Source organism: Cryptomeria japonica, chromosome 8, assembly GCF_030272615.1.
Source record: "Cryptomeria japonica chromosome 8, Sugi_1.0, whole genome shotgun sequence".
NCBI lineage: Eukaryota > Viridiplantae > Streptophyta > Pinopsida > Cupressales > Cupressaceae > Cryptomeria > Cryptomeria japonica.
The window spans coordinates 161283658-161302255 of NC_081412.1; the positions used below are offsets into that span (position 1 = coordinate 161283658).

The following is an 18598-nucleotide window of genomic DNA, read 5'->3' on the forward strand; positions in this document are numbered from 1 at the left end:
GGCCACCAAAACACATAGAACATAATCAAAGAACATCAACAAGCAACGTGAATTCCTCCGCAATAACCACAACTCGGATAACATGAATCATCATTATTTCATCATCGAAGCTCAAGAATACCAACAACAAACAAAAAGATACACTTGTGAAGTTCCAAATCATGAACCACCCAAACAAAGGACACACATGAACATCCCAAACATTCTCCAAAATCTGCACAACATAAAGGATCAATTCCAGAGCATTGCAATCTAGAAATCACAACTCTGCAATACAAAACCAACAAAAAAACCAATCATCACACCGGATCACAAAACTCGATCAGATCACCTTTCGGAACACTAAAACTCATACTGAATCAACTAGAGATAAGTATCTCAAAACCCATTAATCTATATCAACACATCTGCAACCAAACCAACTCTCTACAACAAAAAATTTCTCTGTAATACAGGAATATGTTGACATCAATGACAACAAGACATTCCAACAACTCTAATATCCAACAATTTTTTTAGAAATAATTTTGAGATGTAGAAGTTAAAGATGGAGGATTTGTTAATAGATCGAGATCTATGGGATGTTATTGATAAAAATGTCTTTAAACCTACAAATCCTACTGTATCTACACGTTATAAGGTTATGGATCGTAAATCCAAGGGTCTAATCAAATTGTGCTTGGAAAACTCTATTTTAATTAATACATCCATGAAGAGTCCTCCATAAAGAAGTTGTAGAAGAAACATGGTGAGATGTAAAAACCCAAATGTTTAGTGAATAAGATTTTCTTGAGCAATAAATTGTATTCTTTTAGAATGAAAGAGAGTGGATGAATTACAGACCACCTAGAATCATTCAATATATTGGTGGCTCAATTAGCCTATGTCCCAATGTCAAGATGGATGATGAGGAGAAATGCTTGATTTTGCTTTGTTCTTTCTCTTATAAATGGGATTCTCTTGTTAGATAAAGATGCAGATTATATTAAAATAAATATGAATGTGGGGAAATGGTAATCCATGCCCTAGTGAATGGACAAATCACCTCTAAAAGATAGCTTAACTTTTGATTTTCCAGTGGCAATGTAGCAAGCCATATATTTTATATTTTCTAGTGACTATATAGAAAGCCATATTAGTAATTATATATTTAATTTGCTAAAACTACAAAGAAAATCTCATACGGCTTCATTCAAAATTGAGTTAGTCCAAATTTTAGGTTGTAACCATATTAAAAGCTCAAGGTGTTTCTTTGGGTTCCTTAAATGTTATATAAATATTATCAATAAGTTATAAAAGATGTGAAAAATAAAAATGAAAAAATATAGGTTAGAGCTTTGGAAATTTAATCAAATTTTGCAAGAATTACCATAGTAGATAGTATATTTCACGTAGGGTTTGAATTTCAATTACCTAACTCTAACTAGGTCTGATCAATGCTTGCATTTCTAATTAGTTTAGTTTGGAACTATAACATCTACCCAAATTTTATTGAGGCTCATATTCTCTTCCTTAAAAATAAATTAGTTGTAACTAGTATACAACAATGGCATCAATATGCATCTTTTAACAACATGAAGGCTATTTGCTACTAAATGATGATTCAAATTTTTTCTATTAGTGTTATGGGTTCCCTTGTTTTCTTTCATATGAATGTTTACCATGTTGACTCAAGCATGGAGTCATTTAGGTGGAAATAGTATGTTTCTTTTTCATTTTATACCTACGCATGTTAATCAATAGTGAAGTCTACAACTCTAATGTAAATCCTTGTGCTTAATAAAGAAAAAATTGTTAGTTCGACTTTCTCTTATGCTCTCTAACACCATATGTGGATCTAGAGTTCATCATGTTTATATGTTAAAATGCAATGTTTGTAAGATCAAACCTTAAGAACTATATTCGAAATTGATGTGAGAATGCCTATTTGAGGTATAGTGATTTGGGTATAAAAGGTGACTTTTTAATTACAAGTTGAGATTTACAAGATGTCCATGTATGAATGACATGAGTATATTAGTGTGATAGTGATAGCTTTTATGAGCTTTATTCAATAATTAATGTTTGTAATAATGATAGTATACTTGTCATTTATCTCAAAGTTTGCTTCGCTAAACATTGATATCCTGAACATAGTCATAATATGTACCTTGATTAGTAAGATTGTATCAAACTCTATTTAAAAATTATTATAATCAAAATAATAAAGCAACCACAACTAGTATACCTACTTAACTACCTAAATTTTTAAGACGATTGTTAAATCATATGAATATATATATATATATATATATATATATATATATATATATATATATATATATATATATATATATATATATATATATATATATATATATATATATATATATATATATATATATATATATATATATATATGTCTAATTTTGCTAGTGTGAATAAGGTACCTTACGTAACTAGTCCAATAGTAGGTCGTATTCGCATCCTTAATTTTACTTAGGTCCTAGGGAACCTTTCTAGAAATATTAGTTAGCATTAGATGTTATCTTAACTTTGAGCATTTACTCCTTGTCCTAGGTCATTTAAAAATTGTCAAGTTAGTTTTCTCATAACATAAGATTAAGACACATGTTATATTCTTGTCTAATCCTATCTCTCAACCTCATCTTTATAAGTTAGACATCTTTTGTACATAAATCATATATTGAATTAATTCAATCTTGTATCTATAATTAAGAAAGTTATTCTTGTCATTCTCTTGTGTTAGAATATTTTTGTTTTAGAAATGAACATGTGGTGTGAGGAGTTCACAATCAACTCCTACAATTTTAAGACCATCATGTTGTCAAATTAATGTAGGGAACTAGTGAGTTGAGTTGTAGAGAAAATTGTTCATGTGTGCTTAACAATATTGTAAAACTCTCTTTGGATTTTATTATTTTCTCTTTCACCTTTCTAGAACATTTAAACTTTTTGTTTTGGTTAAGAGACATAAAGTTATGGTTATTTAAATGTTGTCCTCTCCATTGCATTCTACATATTGAAAATTGTAAATTGATTTAAATATAACATAAGTACACAAATTTAGTGCTTAAATCATTATTTAAGAGTACAATATTATGCATGTGGGTGAATTTATTTATTATCCTTTCATTTGACTCCAAGGAAGTGTTCTATACGTAGGAATTAACAAACGATGAAGTAAGAACTTTGTTTCCTAAGTCATCTAGTAGTGAGTTGTTTTAGGGAGCATATTCGATATGACAGATTTCATGGTGTGCTATTTAGTCAATATTATTGCCTTGGAAAATTATATTGTTGAACTAATTCTAATATGAGCTTTGTATTCTAGATATTGTTTTATCCATCTTATATAATGTCAATATATCATAGGGAGATGACCATGATATTCTATGGTGTAAGCATTGAATGTCATGTTGATTTTCATGCATAAGTGCATTATTCTGGTTTCTTTATATGTCATCTCTCATAATATGTTTAGCCATGGACAAGTGTATTATATATATGATGCATGAGCATATAATTTTGCTAGCTTGTCTGTAACTCACATAATGAATTAGATTCCATCAATGTGCATATCGGTCACATAATGTCACATTGTTTGTTATGGGTTGGGTTGCTCTAGTAGAGTACCATGAGGGGAAGTTATTCTTTATATGACAAGATGGATATCGTCTCTCTCTCACACACAGACACACATATTTTGAGTATGATTTCCATATATTTGTAGCTATATATGTAATATTAAGTAGTTTAAATTTTATAATCATACCAAGGTATTTTAAATAGATTTGTGTTAGTTGTAATCATTGTAGAATCATTTTATACAAAAAAAAATAGTCTAAGTATTTGGGGTAAAAGCACAAAATTGTGTCACGTTTTAGGCCAACTTATCAGGACAAGTGAATTTAAGTAATTCTAACTAAAAATTAATTTTAGTCAAACATATGGTCTATAGAGATTCATTATAGCTATCTTACATATGGGCCACAACTTTTCCAATTGGAATTGTCTACTTATAGTTTATACCACTTTGGGTCTAATTACCCAAAAAAAAAATCTTTTTTAAAAAACTCGATGTTTCAACAACTCCTACTCTTATAAAAAAAAAAAAAAAAATTGAAATTTGAAAATACCCTTTTATATCTATAAGTGAATTTTCCACAATATATATCTTTTAATATTTTAATTAGTTTAAATTATATTTTATATTGTATTTTTATTGAAAGTAGGTCATTAGCACTAAAATATAAGGTTGATTATCTTGTAATGGAAAAATACTAAAACTTAGAAAAAAATTAATGCACTAGAGAAAAGAGTATATGTCAAGATGATATAATTATTTTCTAATTTGGATAAATAATTAAGAAAAAAGGTGACGCCAAATGGAAATAGTTATATTTCTATACACACAACTTTTCAAATTTATTGAAAAATATATATACATAAAAAAAATTAAAATATATTTTTGCACTAAAGTTTCAAATTATCAATATACACAAAAATTGAAGAAAAAAAGGGTAAATTTTACTATATAAAATGTGACGCCTCGTATAACTTCAATTTCTGCATTTTATCAGCAACTAAAATATAGTGTTTACTTTATAAGAAAGTATATTCAAATATTTATTAAATATTTTTAAAAATTATAAACATAAAATACACATAAAAATATATACATTTTAGTAGTTTACATCATTTCCAAATTCAAAACATATATTTCACTTTCTATTGATTCAATTTAAAAAGTTGAATTAGCACAATTGGCCATTTCCTTTTTAAAAGTGTGGCATAACTTTGTGCTTTTACCCTTTGACTCTAGTAACCATTGTGCTTAATGTGTTCATTACTTTCTATAGTTTACTAAATGATTAATTACATGGTTGTTACGTCTTGAGTCAATAAAACAACTCTTGATGCTAGATTTATTGCACCTAAATAATGAATAGGGAACATTAATTATGCTTACATTATATAGATAGAAACATGTTTCCCATTGAGCATTGAAGGTAGTCACACATTTCAAATATTGGACTAGCCAAAAACCACCAATTGAGATCTTCAATTTTTTATTTCACCCACATTAGTCTACTTTCTAGTAAAGAAATATAAGGTCACGAATCTATAGAGTAGGCCCTTCATATTTGCAAGATATCTAGATTGTGTTAAGGACTATTGGATACTCCACTCTACTACATATCAATTGTTCATTGTGAGGAGTTTTTGGCTACTCTATGCTTAGAATCATAAGTCCACTTCAATTTATAACTTGTCTCTTGATTCATGTCCTATTTTTTGGTTGAGCAAGAACTCATCTATTATTTCTCAATACCCCATTGATATTGAGCATTACAGAGTTGTTAATGTTCTCATTAAGGTCATTTGGCTTCAACAAATTATCACTAAGTCTGGTGTCTAGTTCAAAGAGCTACCAGTCATATTTTGTGAACCAAAGTGTCATACAAATATAGAGTTAAATTATTATAAGGCTATGTCTCAAAACAAAAACTAAATATATTATTTGCCAACACATGTGAAAAACTACTATGACTAATCTTTAGATTATTTAACCATACTTCAAACACTACATACTTGAGTTGTTTGCAATAAGAGTGTTGTCTTCCAGAAGAAATTCAATCAATGCCAAAATTTTGAATTATTTAGATTTTTATCAGGTTCATAAGTGTTTACCACACTCAAGTAATGACCTTTAATGTCAACTATGAACTAAATGATGCAATGTGAGTTTCAACCCTAAGAAATAAATTAGAGGTAGGATTCATATATAGGAGAATGTTTGCACTAGCTTTCTCCTCCTTGTGAGAAGTGGAAAAGTAAGACATGCTTAGACAACTACACTTTAATGAGGTGTAAAATAAAAAACATTAAATTTCAATTTCTTATAAACAAACTAAACAAACAATCTCAATGGCTCTTAGCTTTTGACAAGTGGTTTATGCAAAATACTTTTGCAACTATAGAAATAATATGGATTCATCGTCTATGAATATCCCTCCTATCCCTTCCTCCAATTTAACACGCATAGAAAACTAGTTACCCAACAAAACATGTTGTGTATATTATAGAGAATCAATAAGCAAAATGAAGCACAAATATTATATGTTATTCTTCATATGAGATATTTAGCATTCAAATAATAGTTTATGAGAACACCCTCTTCAATCTAATTAATTGAACATGACGATATGGCATTCTTTCCTTTAATTGAAACTAGGGGTGCTTATGTTTTTATTAGTAAAGGAGCGTTAACGAGGGCACTGGCCCTTAACATAGTCAAAGACTATCAAAAACACTTAAACAACATTCAAACATCACAAAAACAAAAATTGCAGCAAAAGTTCAACAAAAATAAAAACACACCAAGAGCATACCGCACAAGTCCAAAGAACCAAAACCAACCACTAACCAATGACTAACAGTAAACAACCTACGAGGCCGATTTAGTAAACCAAGTCATATATATGAGCTTGCCCCAATACTCAAAAAGGAACCTATAGAGTTCATTGCAAGCCTACTTGTTTGTTTCATCTTCGGCAGTCCTATAGGGGTGCTTATGTTGTTTGGTTATGGAGGTTTGAGGTAAATAGAGTTATTCAAATATTTGGTAAACTTATTATAATAACTGAAGTTGTTATGATGATTTAAAGTTGGATTGTTATGCTTGTCTTATGAATTTTATACATTGTAATAATTTTTTTTGACAATTAGCAATCACCTAACAAGTATATTTTTCTTAGATGCACAAATAACATCAATAATTTATTTGAAGTTAAGACATACTAAAATTAAACAATTTTAATTTATTATATTAAAAAATCATCAATAAAATCAAATTAAATAAATTAATATAAAAATGCATTATTAAAATAGAGTTGGTACCACCTTGAATGTAAATCAATTCCTTAAAAAGTCTTTGTGATGGTAAACTCAACATAAATGTATAATTTCGTTTGATGGATCGTAAAGATGCATATTCACATTAATCGAACCGATATTCACATTAACCGATATTCATTGTGAAGACAAAATGTGATATAGACTAACAAAATTAAAATTACTGTAATGACAGAAAAAATTATTTAATACAGAAATGTTCATATAATCACTCCATGAAAGTGGGAATGCCCTTAAAATTCATGGCGTTCCTTGAGGAAATAAAACTGCCCAGAAGGTCCACCAGGTGGCAACAGAGCTACCATCACAGAACTTTCTGCTCCTTGTGAGACAGTTAAGCTTCCCCTGTTCTCACTCATGTCTGTTTGAACTACCCCTGGATGAACACAACTCACATATATCCTTTTCCCCTCTTCACTGTTTGAGAATTTTTCAGCGAGGAGGCGAGCATGGGCATTTGAAGCAATCTTTGACAAAGAATATGGAGCTGCTAAAATGGGCTAACCCTTCCCTTCCACTTCCCCCTTTTTTATATCCTCCAAAAACGTTTCAACCATGTTATCAATGAATTCCTCTGTTATATTTGAGACATCAGAAAGCTGCCTTCGAAGCGAATCGTTCTTCAGAAACTGTAAAATCTCAACAGTTAAACCCCTCTTGCAATAAAATTCACAAAGCAATCCTCAAATAAGAAAATCGATTGATAGTTACCATACCCGTAGCAATCCGGCTTCTGAGGACACATTCACAATTCGACCTTCTGGTCGGAGCAGCGGCAGTAATTCTTCTGTGATTCTCTTTGTTCCATAATAATTTATTTCTATGCAATTCTTTGACAATTCGTAGCTTGTTTTGTGTGCTTTGGCAAATACTGGATTGTTCTGAGAGAAAAACAGAGCTAATCGCATATCAGTCGGCTACTGAACGGCAGCTTTAAACCCTTCACGCATAGACAATCCATAAATTTACATAAAAGCCTTCTGCAAAAGACTCAGCAATTGATAAAATTGAAAAATTCTTACAAATATATGGTCATACACTCCTGAAACTCGGAGAGCTTGCATCATAGCTTCATAATCCCTCATCATCCCATAGATAGCAGCATTATTAACCTGTAAAAATGAAGGTTATTCCAGGAGTTCTTTCTCTGCGCATATGAGTTCTGTATTCAATCCAAAAATAATTATTTTTCAATTGGACTTGAGCGGCTGTGCTTTTACCATACCCGTAGCAATCCGGCTTCTGAGGACACGTTCACAATTCGACCTTCTGGTCGGAGCAGCGGTAGTAATTCTTCTGTGATTCTCTTTGTTCCATAATAATTTATTTCTATGCAATTCTTCGACAATTCGTAGCTTGTTTTGTGTGCTTTGGCAAATATTGGATTGTTCTGAGAGAAAAACAGAGCTAATCGCATATCAGTCGGCTACTGAACGGCAACTTTAAACCCTTCACGCATAGACAATCCATAAATTTACATAAAAGCCTTCTGCAAAAGACTCAGCAATTGATAAAATTGAAAAATTCTTACAAATATATGGTCATACACTCCTGAAACTTGGAGAGCTTGCATCATAGCTTCATAATCCCTCATCATCCCATAGATAGCAGCATTATTAACCTGTAAAAATGAAGGTTATTCCAGGAGTTCTTTCTCTGCGCATATGAGTTCTGTATTCAATCCAAAAATAATTATTTTTCAATTGGACTTGAGCGGCTGTGCTTTTACCAGTATGTCGAGGCCGCCATAGTTATCCTTCATCCACCTTCCAAAATCTGAAATACTGTTGCGCTTCTGAACATCCAGCTCACGGAAAACAACATTATCGAAACCCTGATCATGGAGGGTTTTTACGGCACTCAATCCTCTATTGGCGTCTCTTGCAGTGAGAATAACAGTGAGATCATTTTCTGCGAATTGACGGACAATTTCAAAACCGATGCCTTTGTTCGCCCCGGTCACCACCGCCACCGTTTCCTTCGTCCACCACCTGCAAACACTCAGTACACAGCAATTCACAAAAATTTACTATAAAAATGGCTGGAAAAACTTCAGTCTAATCTGTAAACATACCTGCTATTGACCGCCATTAATTTGACAGGGAAATACAAGACCAGTATAATTCTGATGGTGGATTTAAACAGAGTGCAATTCCCCGAAATAATTCAATTTAACAGTAAAATGCAATTTTAATTAGCAAAAATAGATCAAATATTTACCAATTTGCGACAAGTCTGGGTCCCTTAGATGATTCTCTGGCTGGCTTCTGTTTGTCGTTAATGGCGGAACGAAAGAAAATATAAATTTACATACACCAATTTATATTTCGGTTTGACCTCCTTTCATCAAGTAGACTCGAAATATCTGAGTAAAAAAACAAAACATTGTCTTCATATAATTTAAAAACTAGCACTTGTATTTCAACGAGGTATGATGGATACATCGATAATCAGATATAGGTTAGTCAGATAGAGAATCTTTAAGAAATAAAAATTGTTTTTGTTAGGAGTTATTATGTACAACATATGTAGGTAGATTGAATTTGTAATGTAAAGATAATTAAATTTGAATGAATGGAACTTAATTTGTATTGTCAAGTTCATCGTTAACTTAAGAGATCGCTCACATAAAATACATGTGTTGTTGATCATCTTGGATAAGCTTTATTGTATTTATAATTCATAATGTATACATGATTTACAAAGCTTGACTATTCCTACAAAATAATTTTAGATGTAAGATATTGTGTGGTAAACCCGCAATGACTATATTTTTACTCATTACGTTGAATGCAATAAGATAATTCCTCTACACAAGTAGTTTTAATATATAATGCCTTTTAATATTGTCATATTGTCTAAAAACTTCACTACATGGCCACATTGAGTGGTTGAGTGTAAAAAATAAAAAACATTGAGTGGATTTTTATTGCACGCCACATCATGTAGATTTTTTATCACATTACATGACCACATCTTATAGATACTTGTTTTTGTACCATTTTTTGAATATGTGAAACCATCCCCCCCACCTTTACTTTTATTTCAAAATAATTTGAAATGCATTTGTATGCACATGAAAGTAGAGGTAGAGTGTCACACTAAAATTAATATACCATCCATTTCTCAATTAAGTCTATTCTCTATCTTGATGGGAATGTCTTTAAATTAACATATTGACAAAAAACATACTCTTGCGTTAAGTTGGTGTAACGGTGAAATTAATATACCATCTTTTTTCTCAAATTAATTCCTTGCCTATCTTGATGGGAATATCTTAATTCATTAACATATTGACATATAACATACTCTTATGCTACGTTGGGCTCACCAAATGATTCCAAATCTCAAGATTTAATTTCACATTCCAACTGACTTTATAATGTAACACACATTTATATAAAATATTGTTACACGTAATGTTTACAAATATTATAAGACATTTAAGTGTAATGGCAATGCGTGGAAATCTTAAATTCAAGTCATATATCAGTCAAACAATTTCTATAAATGAAAAGCATAGATCATTTTGACTTTTATAAAAGAAGTGTAAATCAGTCAAACAAAAAACATTCGACTTTCATAAAAGAAATGTATAATGGAGTAAACTATATGATTAATTTTTAGGTAGTTTGCTTATTTTATAACCATCGTTTTTAACAAGGCCCATTACAAACAATACAATGGCCTTAAAAAATTACCACCTCTAATAAGTTGAAAAAAAGGTGATAAACTAACTCATCAAATCTCAGTCGATTTTTTTTATGAAGTGCGAAAAACCTTCATCTATCACTCAACATTTCATCCCCTAGCATGTTCAACATTATTGGGAGCTACTCCACATTTGATTTCTAAGAGCATTGAAAGGGTAATGTATATCTATATGTATATGTAATTGAAAGGGTCACACACACACACAAACAAAAAAAAAAAAATTACTCAGGACACTAGATTTATTGCACCTAAATAATGAATAGAGACCATTAGTTATGTTTACATTATATCTAGAATCGTGTTCCTCATTGAGCCTTGAAGGGAGTCACGCATTTCAAATCTTGGAGTGGCTAGAAACTGCCAACTGAGATCTTCAAAAAAATTATTCCTCCCATATGGGCCTCCTTGCTGGTAAAGAAATATAAGGTCATGAATCTATAGAGTAGGCCTTTCATATCTAGAAGATATTCAAATGGTGTTAAGGGATATTGGATACTGCACTATACTACTTATCAATTGTTCATTGCAAGGAGTTTTTGGTTACTCTATGTTGAGAATCATAAGTCCACTTCAAGTTATAACTTGTCTCTTGATTCATATCCTATTTTTTGGTTGAGCAAGAACTCATCTATTATTCTCAATACTCTACTAATATTGAGCATTAAGGAATTGTTAATGTTCCCACTAAGATCGTTTGGCTTCAACAAATCCTCACTAAATTTGTATCTAATTCAAATAGCTACCAATCATATTTTTTAAACCAAAGTGTCATACAAATATAGAGTTACACTATTATAAGGCTATGTCTCAAAATAAAAACTAAATATATTGTTTGCCAACACGTGTGAAAAACTAATATATTAAACCTTTAGATTATTTAACCATATTACAATCACTACTTACTTGAGTAGTAGTTTGCAATAAGAGAGTTGTCTTCTAAAAAAAATTCAATCAATGGCACAACTCTAGATTATTTAGTTTGTTATTAGGTGCATAAATGTTTACCATGCTCAAGTAGTGACCTTTAATGTCAACTATGAACCAAATGCCACTATGTGAGTTTCAACCCAAAGAAAAAAAATTTAGAAGTAGGATTCATATATAGGAGAATGGCTACACTACCTTTGCCCTCCTTGTGAGAAGTGGAAAACTAAGACACGCTTAGACAATTGCACTTTAATGAGGCATAATGTAAAAAACATTAAACTTTAATTTCATATACTTAGGTTTTGACAAATGGTGTATGCAAAAAACTTTTGGAACTCTATAGAAATAATATGGATTCATCCTCTATGAATATCTCTCCTATACCTTCCTCCAATTTAACAAGCATGGAAAACTAGTTACCCAACAAAGCATGATGTGTATTATAGAAAATCAACAAGTGAAATGAAGCACAAATATTATATGATATTCTTCATATGAGATATTTAGCATTCAAAAGACCATCCACTTGAAGAAGTAATTGAGCATGACGATATGTCATTCTTTCTTTTAGTTGAAACTAGAGGTGCTTATGCATTCATTATAATCGTTGTTTGTTTATGGAGGTTTGAGATCAATAGAGTTATTCTCATTCAAATATTTTGTAAATTTATTATAATAACTTAAGTTGTTACGATGATTTAAAGTTGGATTGCTATCCTTTTCTTATTAATTTTAAATATTGTAATAATTTTTTGGACAACTAACAAGCACCTAACAAGGTTATTTTTCTTAGATGAAAAAATAATATCAATAATTTATTTGAAGTTAAGACATACTAAAATTAAACATTTTTAATTTATTTTATTAAAAGATTACCAATGAAATCAAATCTTTTTTTTGATCGGTAAAGGCAGAGCCAAATTATATTGATTATGTAGGATTTACAGAGCTAAGATGGCAAATAAATTTTTTTGCACAATTCAAAATGGAAGCATCAAAATTCCTTCTAGTAGAAGAGAAGGAATGCTACCAGGCAATCCATGGAAGGCATAAGGAGTCCTTCCTAATTAACATATGGAAGTCTGAGGAATCCCTTTTAATAAAAAAAACTTAAAGTCTAAATGGCAGAAGCTTGTTGCCCAACAGAGATTAAGCTGATGAAAACAAAAAACCCGCTCGATAGACAAAACAGTAAGCATAAAGTAGCTAAAGGGGACAAGAATATATTATTAAAAAAGAGTTTTGGCACCCACCTTGAATATAAATCAATTCCTCAAAAGTCTTTTGTCATGTAAACTCAAAACAAATTTAAATTTTGATGTCAAATAAAATATTCCAAGATTGTGACAAACAAGATGGTCTACTGATTTGACAATTTGGTTTGATGGATGATCATAAAGATGCATTAAGATATTCCCATTAACCACAAGAAAATTTAACTAATGATATCAACTTTCCACAATCCATACTGTTTCTTGCTTTTGTTTCTGAAATTTGAATGTATGTTTTTTACATCTGTCACACATAATGATCAGAAACTTAATGTAAGAAAACACAAAATAGAATCCAGAAATAAAAACAAGAAAGTGTGAAATTATTGACAAGACAAAATGTGACATCCCTAACAAAATTAAAATTACTGTGATGACAGAAGAATCTATTTAGTGAAATCCATACGCTGCTCGCTGTAATCCACATAAATATTCATATAATCACTCCCATGAAAGTGGGAATGTCCTTAAAATTCATGGCGATCCTTGAGGAAATAAAACTGTCCAGAAGGTCCACCAGGTGGCAACAGAGCTACCATTACAGAACTTTCTGCTCCTTGTGAAGCAGTTAAGTTTCCCCTGTTCCCACTCATGTCGGTTTGAACTACTCCTGGATGAACACAATTCACATATATTCTTTTCCCTCCTTCACTGTTTGATAATTTTTCAGCGAGGAGGCGAGCATAGGCATTTGAAGCAATCTTTGACAGAGAATATGGAGCTGCAAAAATGGGCCAACCCTTCCCTTCCAATTCCCCCTCTTTCATATCCTCCAAAAACATTTCAACCATGTTATCAATGAATTCCTCTGTTATATTTGAGACATCAGAAAGCTGCCTTTGAAGCGAATCATTCTTCAGAAACTGTAAAATCTCAACAGTTAAACCCCTCTCCCAACAAAATTCACAAAGCAATCTTGAAATAAGAAAATCGATTGATAGTTACCATACCCGTAGCAATCCGGCTTCTGAGGACACATTCACAATTCGACCTTCTGGTCGGAGCAACGGCAGTAATTCTTCTGTGATTCTCTTCGTTCCATAATAATTTATTTCTATGCAATTCTTTGACAATTCGTAGTTTGTTTTGTGTGCTTTGGCAAATATTGGATTGTTCTGAGAAAATAAAAAACAGAGCTAATCGCATATCAATCGGCTACTGAAAGGTAAATTCAAACCCTTCCCGCATTAACAATCCATAAATTTACATTAAACCCTTCCGAAAAAGACTCAGCAATTGATGAATTTTAAAAATTCTTACAAGTGTGTCTATAATATGGTCATACACTCCTGGAACTTGGAGAGCTTGCATCACAACTTCATTATCCCTAAACATCCCATAAATAGCAGCATTATTAACCTGCCAAAATTCATAATTGAAGATTATTCCAGGAATTCTTTCTCTGTGCATATGATTTCTGTATTCATCTAAAAAATAATCGACTTAAGCGGCTGTGATTTTACCAGTATGTCGAGGCCGCCATAGTTATCCTTCATCCACCTTCCAAAATCTGAGACACTGTGGGGCTTCTGAATATCCAGCTCATGGAACACAACATTATTGAAACCCTGATCATGGAGGGTTTTTACGGCACTCAATCCTCTATTGGCGTCCCTTGCAGTGAGAATAACAGTGAGAACATTTTCTGCGAATTGACGGACAATTTCAAACCCGATGCCTTTGTTCGCCCCTGTCACCACCGCCACCGTTTCCTTCGTCCACCACCTGCAAACACTCAGCACACAGAAATTCACAAAAATTTACTGTAAAAATGGCCGGAAGAACGTCTTTCTAATCTGCAAACATACCTGCTATTGACCGCCATTAATTTGACAGGGAAATACAATGCATGTATATAGAGAGAGAGCTATTCCCCAAAATAATTCAATTTACAGTTAGAATTTAAATTTAATGAACAAAAATGGATCAAATATTTACCAATTTGCTACAAGAGGGAGAGTCCCTTAGATGCTTCTTTGGCTTAATTCTGTTTGTCCTTAATGGCGAAATGAAATGAAAAACCGGACTTGATGTACATCCACCGTTTTCTATTTCATTAGGACCCTTATATTGTCCTTTGAAAGATTCTGATGGATCTCTTTTACTAATCTGCTGTAATTTTTATTATTTTAAATTGATTTTTCCTGCTTATTAATATTTTATTTCAGAAATAGACAGAAGTTGCAGAAGGGTTGGATTCTTTTTGTATTTTGATGATTTTTCAACAAGTAAATAATGAAGTACAAGTAGATGAACAAAGTACTGAAAATGAAGTTCATATACAGCCAAGACAAATTCGATTCAAGGCAGATTTCTGAATATAAAATCAAATATTTGACCAGATGAAGATTTCCAATAATTTTAAGAAGATTACAATCAAGAATAATCCCAACCTGGATGCTGAAAGAGTAACATAACCAGGAATGAAGCTGCGGCAAGATTCCAGCCCTCCAAGTGCTGCACGTGGGAAGGAAAGTGGCTGCCAAGTACACCCAACTGGTTAGAAACCCCAAACTGAACTCTATCAGAATCGCTGAACCTCCAAAAAGAATCTCGTACAATCTTCAAGATGCTAATTGTTGCAAACAAATCCAAACCACTGTATTGGGGGCTACGTCCCAAACAGGCAAGGCATTGGGGTTGGCGTCTCAGATGCTGAAAAGCTCTTCCAGAGCCAAATCTCAAATCCAAGATGTAAAATATGTAAAAGATAATAAGAATTAGGTCTCAACTTCCTTATAACACCTTCCCACTTAGCTCGAACCCTAAAAGTGACTCAATGGAGCGTTTAGGGTTAAAATGTTATATTTCTCATTTTAAGTTGTCAAGTGCATAGAAAATGACCTTTTTTCAAATATAAAGAAATCCGTTCACCGAAAGGATCCGAGTCAAAAGAGAAATATTTAGAAAAGTCCAAGACCTTTCCAACGAGCTATTACACCAAGGGATACGCATCCAGATGAGGCCAAAAACCCCTTATTACTCCAAAATGGCTATAAACATAGCCTTATTTAAATAATTAAACGCTAACTTAGGAAATATTTAAATATATTAAAAATATATCCCAAATAGCTGTAGAAGGCTCAAATGACTCCAAAAGCTTGAAACGAAACCTGCCACCTATCTGTGACTGAAGTCGGAAATCATGGATCAACTGGCAGTCTCATCCCTAAAATCTAGGGATGCTCCTAAAAACTAGGAAACACACCCAAATCTCCTGAAACTGAAACCATCTAAAAGGTCATGAATAACCTCATGACTGGCAACTGTCACGACCTCCTAAAATTTAGGGATACCCCCTAAAATCTAGGAACTACTCCAAATTGGCTCCAAACTACCTGTAAAGCCAAAATCCAATCACTATATGCACTGAATGAGTCCCAATCAACCTCTGCTAGCCTACGAGACTCCAATGATAGGCCAACTCCTCCATCTCTAATGTCCGCTCTAGAAAGGGGACATGACATCCTTTCACCAACTAGACTTGGAATCTCAAGGTAAGAAAACAAAACTCTCTCTTCATACACTTAAAAAATAATAATAATACAATAAACTGACTGCAAGAGTCTCACATTGTCACATCTTCACAAATCTTATATTTTATTTGTCAAAGTTGTCTTTGTCCTCATGAAATTTGGAGGAAGGTAGAACTTTAATATCAAATTATGGTAGTGTTTGTATGTTTGTTTGAACATTAACAAATATAATGATTAAGAAATTGAATTAGAAAATTTAATGGTTTTGTAATATTAATTATAATATGGATGCAATTATACATATAAGTTATATAGTCAAACTAACTTAGTATTGATCAATGTGCATGTGAGTATGAAATAGTTTTGTAGATACTCGAGGTACAAAAAAATGTGGACTTGGCAACCTATCTACATTACAAACTCATATCTTGTAACCTAGTCAAACAATCTAGAAATCAAGTCACCCTCAACTCTAGCTAAATAGTTGGGCTCACTCTTCCCCTTCTCCATCAACTCTTACTATTCCATAAATTTCTTAATTTGGGGAATGAACACAAAAGGGAGAGAAGGGAAAACATGGGAAGGAAAGAAAAATGTAGGATACAACCTACATTAAATGGGAAAGGGGGTCCAAGCTTGGAGACCAGGTTGTGCCATTAAGAAAGCATGACACCCCTACTCATAAGAGGTGTGACTTTGAAAGGAATGAAAGAAACAAGGCACTCAAATGTCATTAAAAACCCCACAACCTCCCCTTTCATTTCATTCACACTCTTCCTAAGAAAAATATGGGAGAAGAGTGTGGAGGATTTAAAGAGAAGGGTGTTGGGAATAGTTCGGAAGTGAGGGTGCTCGGTTTGGCATATTGGCATGACCAAAAGGGGGCAAAAACCATGAATTCCTCACAGAAAGGTTAGGCACTACCCTTGAAACCATACTTTACTAATTAATTTTATTTATATTACTCTATGGTGCCAAAAGTAGCATTTACATCATGTATTGTTCAATTTCATTTAACAATTAGATTTTAAATCTTTGTAGAAATAAGAATATGGGTAGTAAATAGATTACTAAGGAAATTTTGTTAACATTAATGAACATGTTGTAAGACCCTACATCTAAGTTGGTTACATGATACCATCCCTAGCTTCAAGGCATATAGGATATAATGGAATTGAACCTTATAATATTTGGTATTGAACCTATTTATTTGCTAACACATAAGAGTCAAGAAAACGCTCAAAGAAATGTAGGGAAGGGGCTTTAAAGGTCACTTTAGTGGAAGAGGGGGAGGCATAGGTAGAATCCGAGTACAAATGCTTATTTTCCCTTTAGCAAACAAGAAAAATTTGCAAGCAAAGGCTCTAGTAGTAGGTTTAGAGGATGGATATTTAGTATGTGGGGTGTCCTCAACAAGGGTGGCAACAATTTGCTTTAGAGGGCACAAGGCCAAAATGAAAATGGTAGAGTCTAAGGATAAGACCCTAGTGCAAAGGAATAGGGGTTTTTTTGGGGTTCTTAGAGGCAATTTCCAAGGGTTCCTAAATAGAACTTTCTAGGGAAGAAAGTAGAAAGAAAGGAAAGCTAATTGACACATTATGGCAAAAATGATTAAGGAGGGGGAAGTGAGAGAAAAAATAGCATTTGAATCTTCCTTCAAGGGTAAAATTCTTCATTAGCATAAGTCATACCTGGTCCACGACAGCTTCACTTATTGAACCTGGGTTATAGCATGTATGTTCATGGCATAGTAAAGAATCCCCCTATTTTCAAAAAATATTGCCCTTAAACTCCTTTTTTGTCACCCCCTCCCAATACACAACCAGAATTAAGAGCCCCCCTATTTTCACAAAATATTGTATTTTTTCAAAGCCCGAATTAAAAATCCCCCTATTTTCACCAATAAGCAAAATGATGTACCCTCATTTTTGGGATATTAAACCCCCCAATATGAATGCACGTGATATAATATTGCCTAGCCAGTGAAGCCCCTATGACCTGGTCCCATGGCTTTAGAAGCTCAACTCTATCAAAACCTTCCTGAAGTTTTAACGATGTTTCATTATCTTTGAAGAATAGAGAGAGGCTTTCATAATCAACAACTTATTGTCTTTTTTCCACTTACGACCTTTGGTAGACATCCTTGTAGCCTGAGCAATAACCTCCTCACTAATCTCAAAAGAAATCCCACCAATACTCACCCTTTTATTATCCCAAGAATTGGTAAATTGGATTGGCAAACTCTAATCATAGCCATTTAGGAACTCTAGAAAAGAGGAAACCCCACCTTCA

At 32.5% G+C, this 18598-nt stretch overlaps 2 protein-coding genes across 3 annotated transcripts; both read right to left on the reverse strand.

The window, feature by feature from the left end:
* Nucleotides 1–6980: 6980 nt before the first annotated feature.
* LOC131857987 ((+)-neomenthol dehydrogenase-like) lies at nt 6981–9107 on the reverse strand. 2 transcript variants are annotated; one of them, XM_059210819.1, is made up of 7 exons: nt 8993–9106; nt 8648–8909; nt 8450–8539; nt 8144–8308; nt 7941–8030; nt 7635–7799; nt 6981–7547 (listed from the first exon to the last, which is right to left on the reverse strand). In XM_059210819.1, the coding sequence occupies exons 1-7, from the start codon at nt 9007–9009 to the stop codon at nt 7419–7421; spliced, it is 918 nt and encodes a 305-aa protein (XP_059066802.1). In that variant the 5' UTR covers nt 9010–9106; the 3' UTR covers nt 6981–7418. The 2 variants fall into 2 exon arrangements, with proteins under 2 accessions (XP_059066802.1, XP_059066803.1); XM_059210820.1 differs by lacking the exon at nt 6981–7547 and having other exon boundaries at nt 7683–7858; nt 8993–9107.
* Nucleotides 9108–13006: 3899 nt separating this feature from the next.
* LOC131044782 (salutaridine reductase) lies at nt 13007–14756 on the reverse strand. Its single transcript, XM_057978217.2, has 5 exons — nt 14639–14756; nt 14294–14555; nt 14091–14189; nt 13781–13945; nt 13007–13693 (listed from the first exon to the last, which is right to left on the reverse strand). The coding sequence occupies exons 1-5, from the start codon at nt 14653–14655 to the stop codon at nt 13298–13300; spliced, it is 939 nt and encodes a 312-aa protein (XP_057834200.2). The 5' UTR covers nt 14656–14756; the 3' UTR covers nt 13007–13297.
* Nucleotides 14757–18598: the final 3842 nt, after the last annotated feature.

Bases quoted from the DNA above. Each gene is read 5' to 3' on its own strand.
- LOC131857987 (XM_059210819.1), bottom strand. The intron at 8,309-8,449 runs GTAAGAATTTTT...TTTTTCTCTCAG, and splicing joins GAGTGTATGACCATATATTT to AACAATCCAATATTTGCCAA. The intron at 7,548-7,634 runs GTATGGTAACTA...GAGATTTTACAG, and splicing joins CAGAAGCCGGATTGCTACGG to TTTCTGAAGAACGATTCGCT.
- LOC131044782 (XM_057978217.2), bottom strand. The intron at 14,190-14,293 runs GTAAAATCACAG...GAATTTTGGCAG, and splicing joins ATGGCGGCCTCGACATACTG to GTTAATAATGCTGCTATTTA. The intron at 13,694-13,780 runs GTATGGTAACTA...GAGATTTTACAG, and splicing joins CAGAAGCCGGATTGCTACGG to TTTCTGAAGAATGATTCGCT.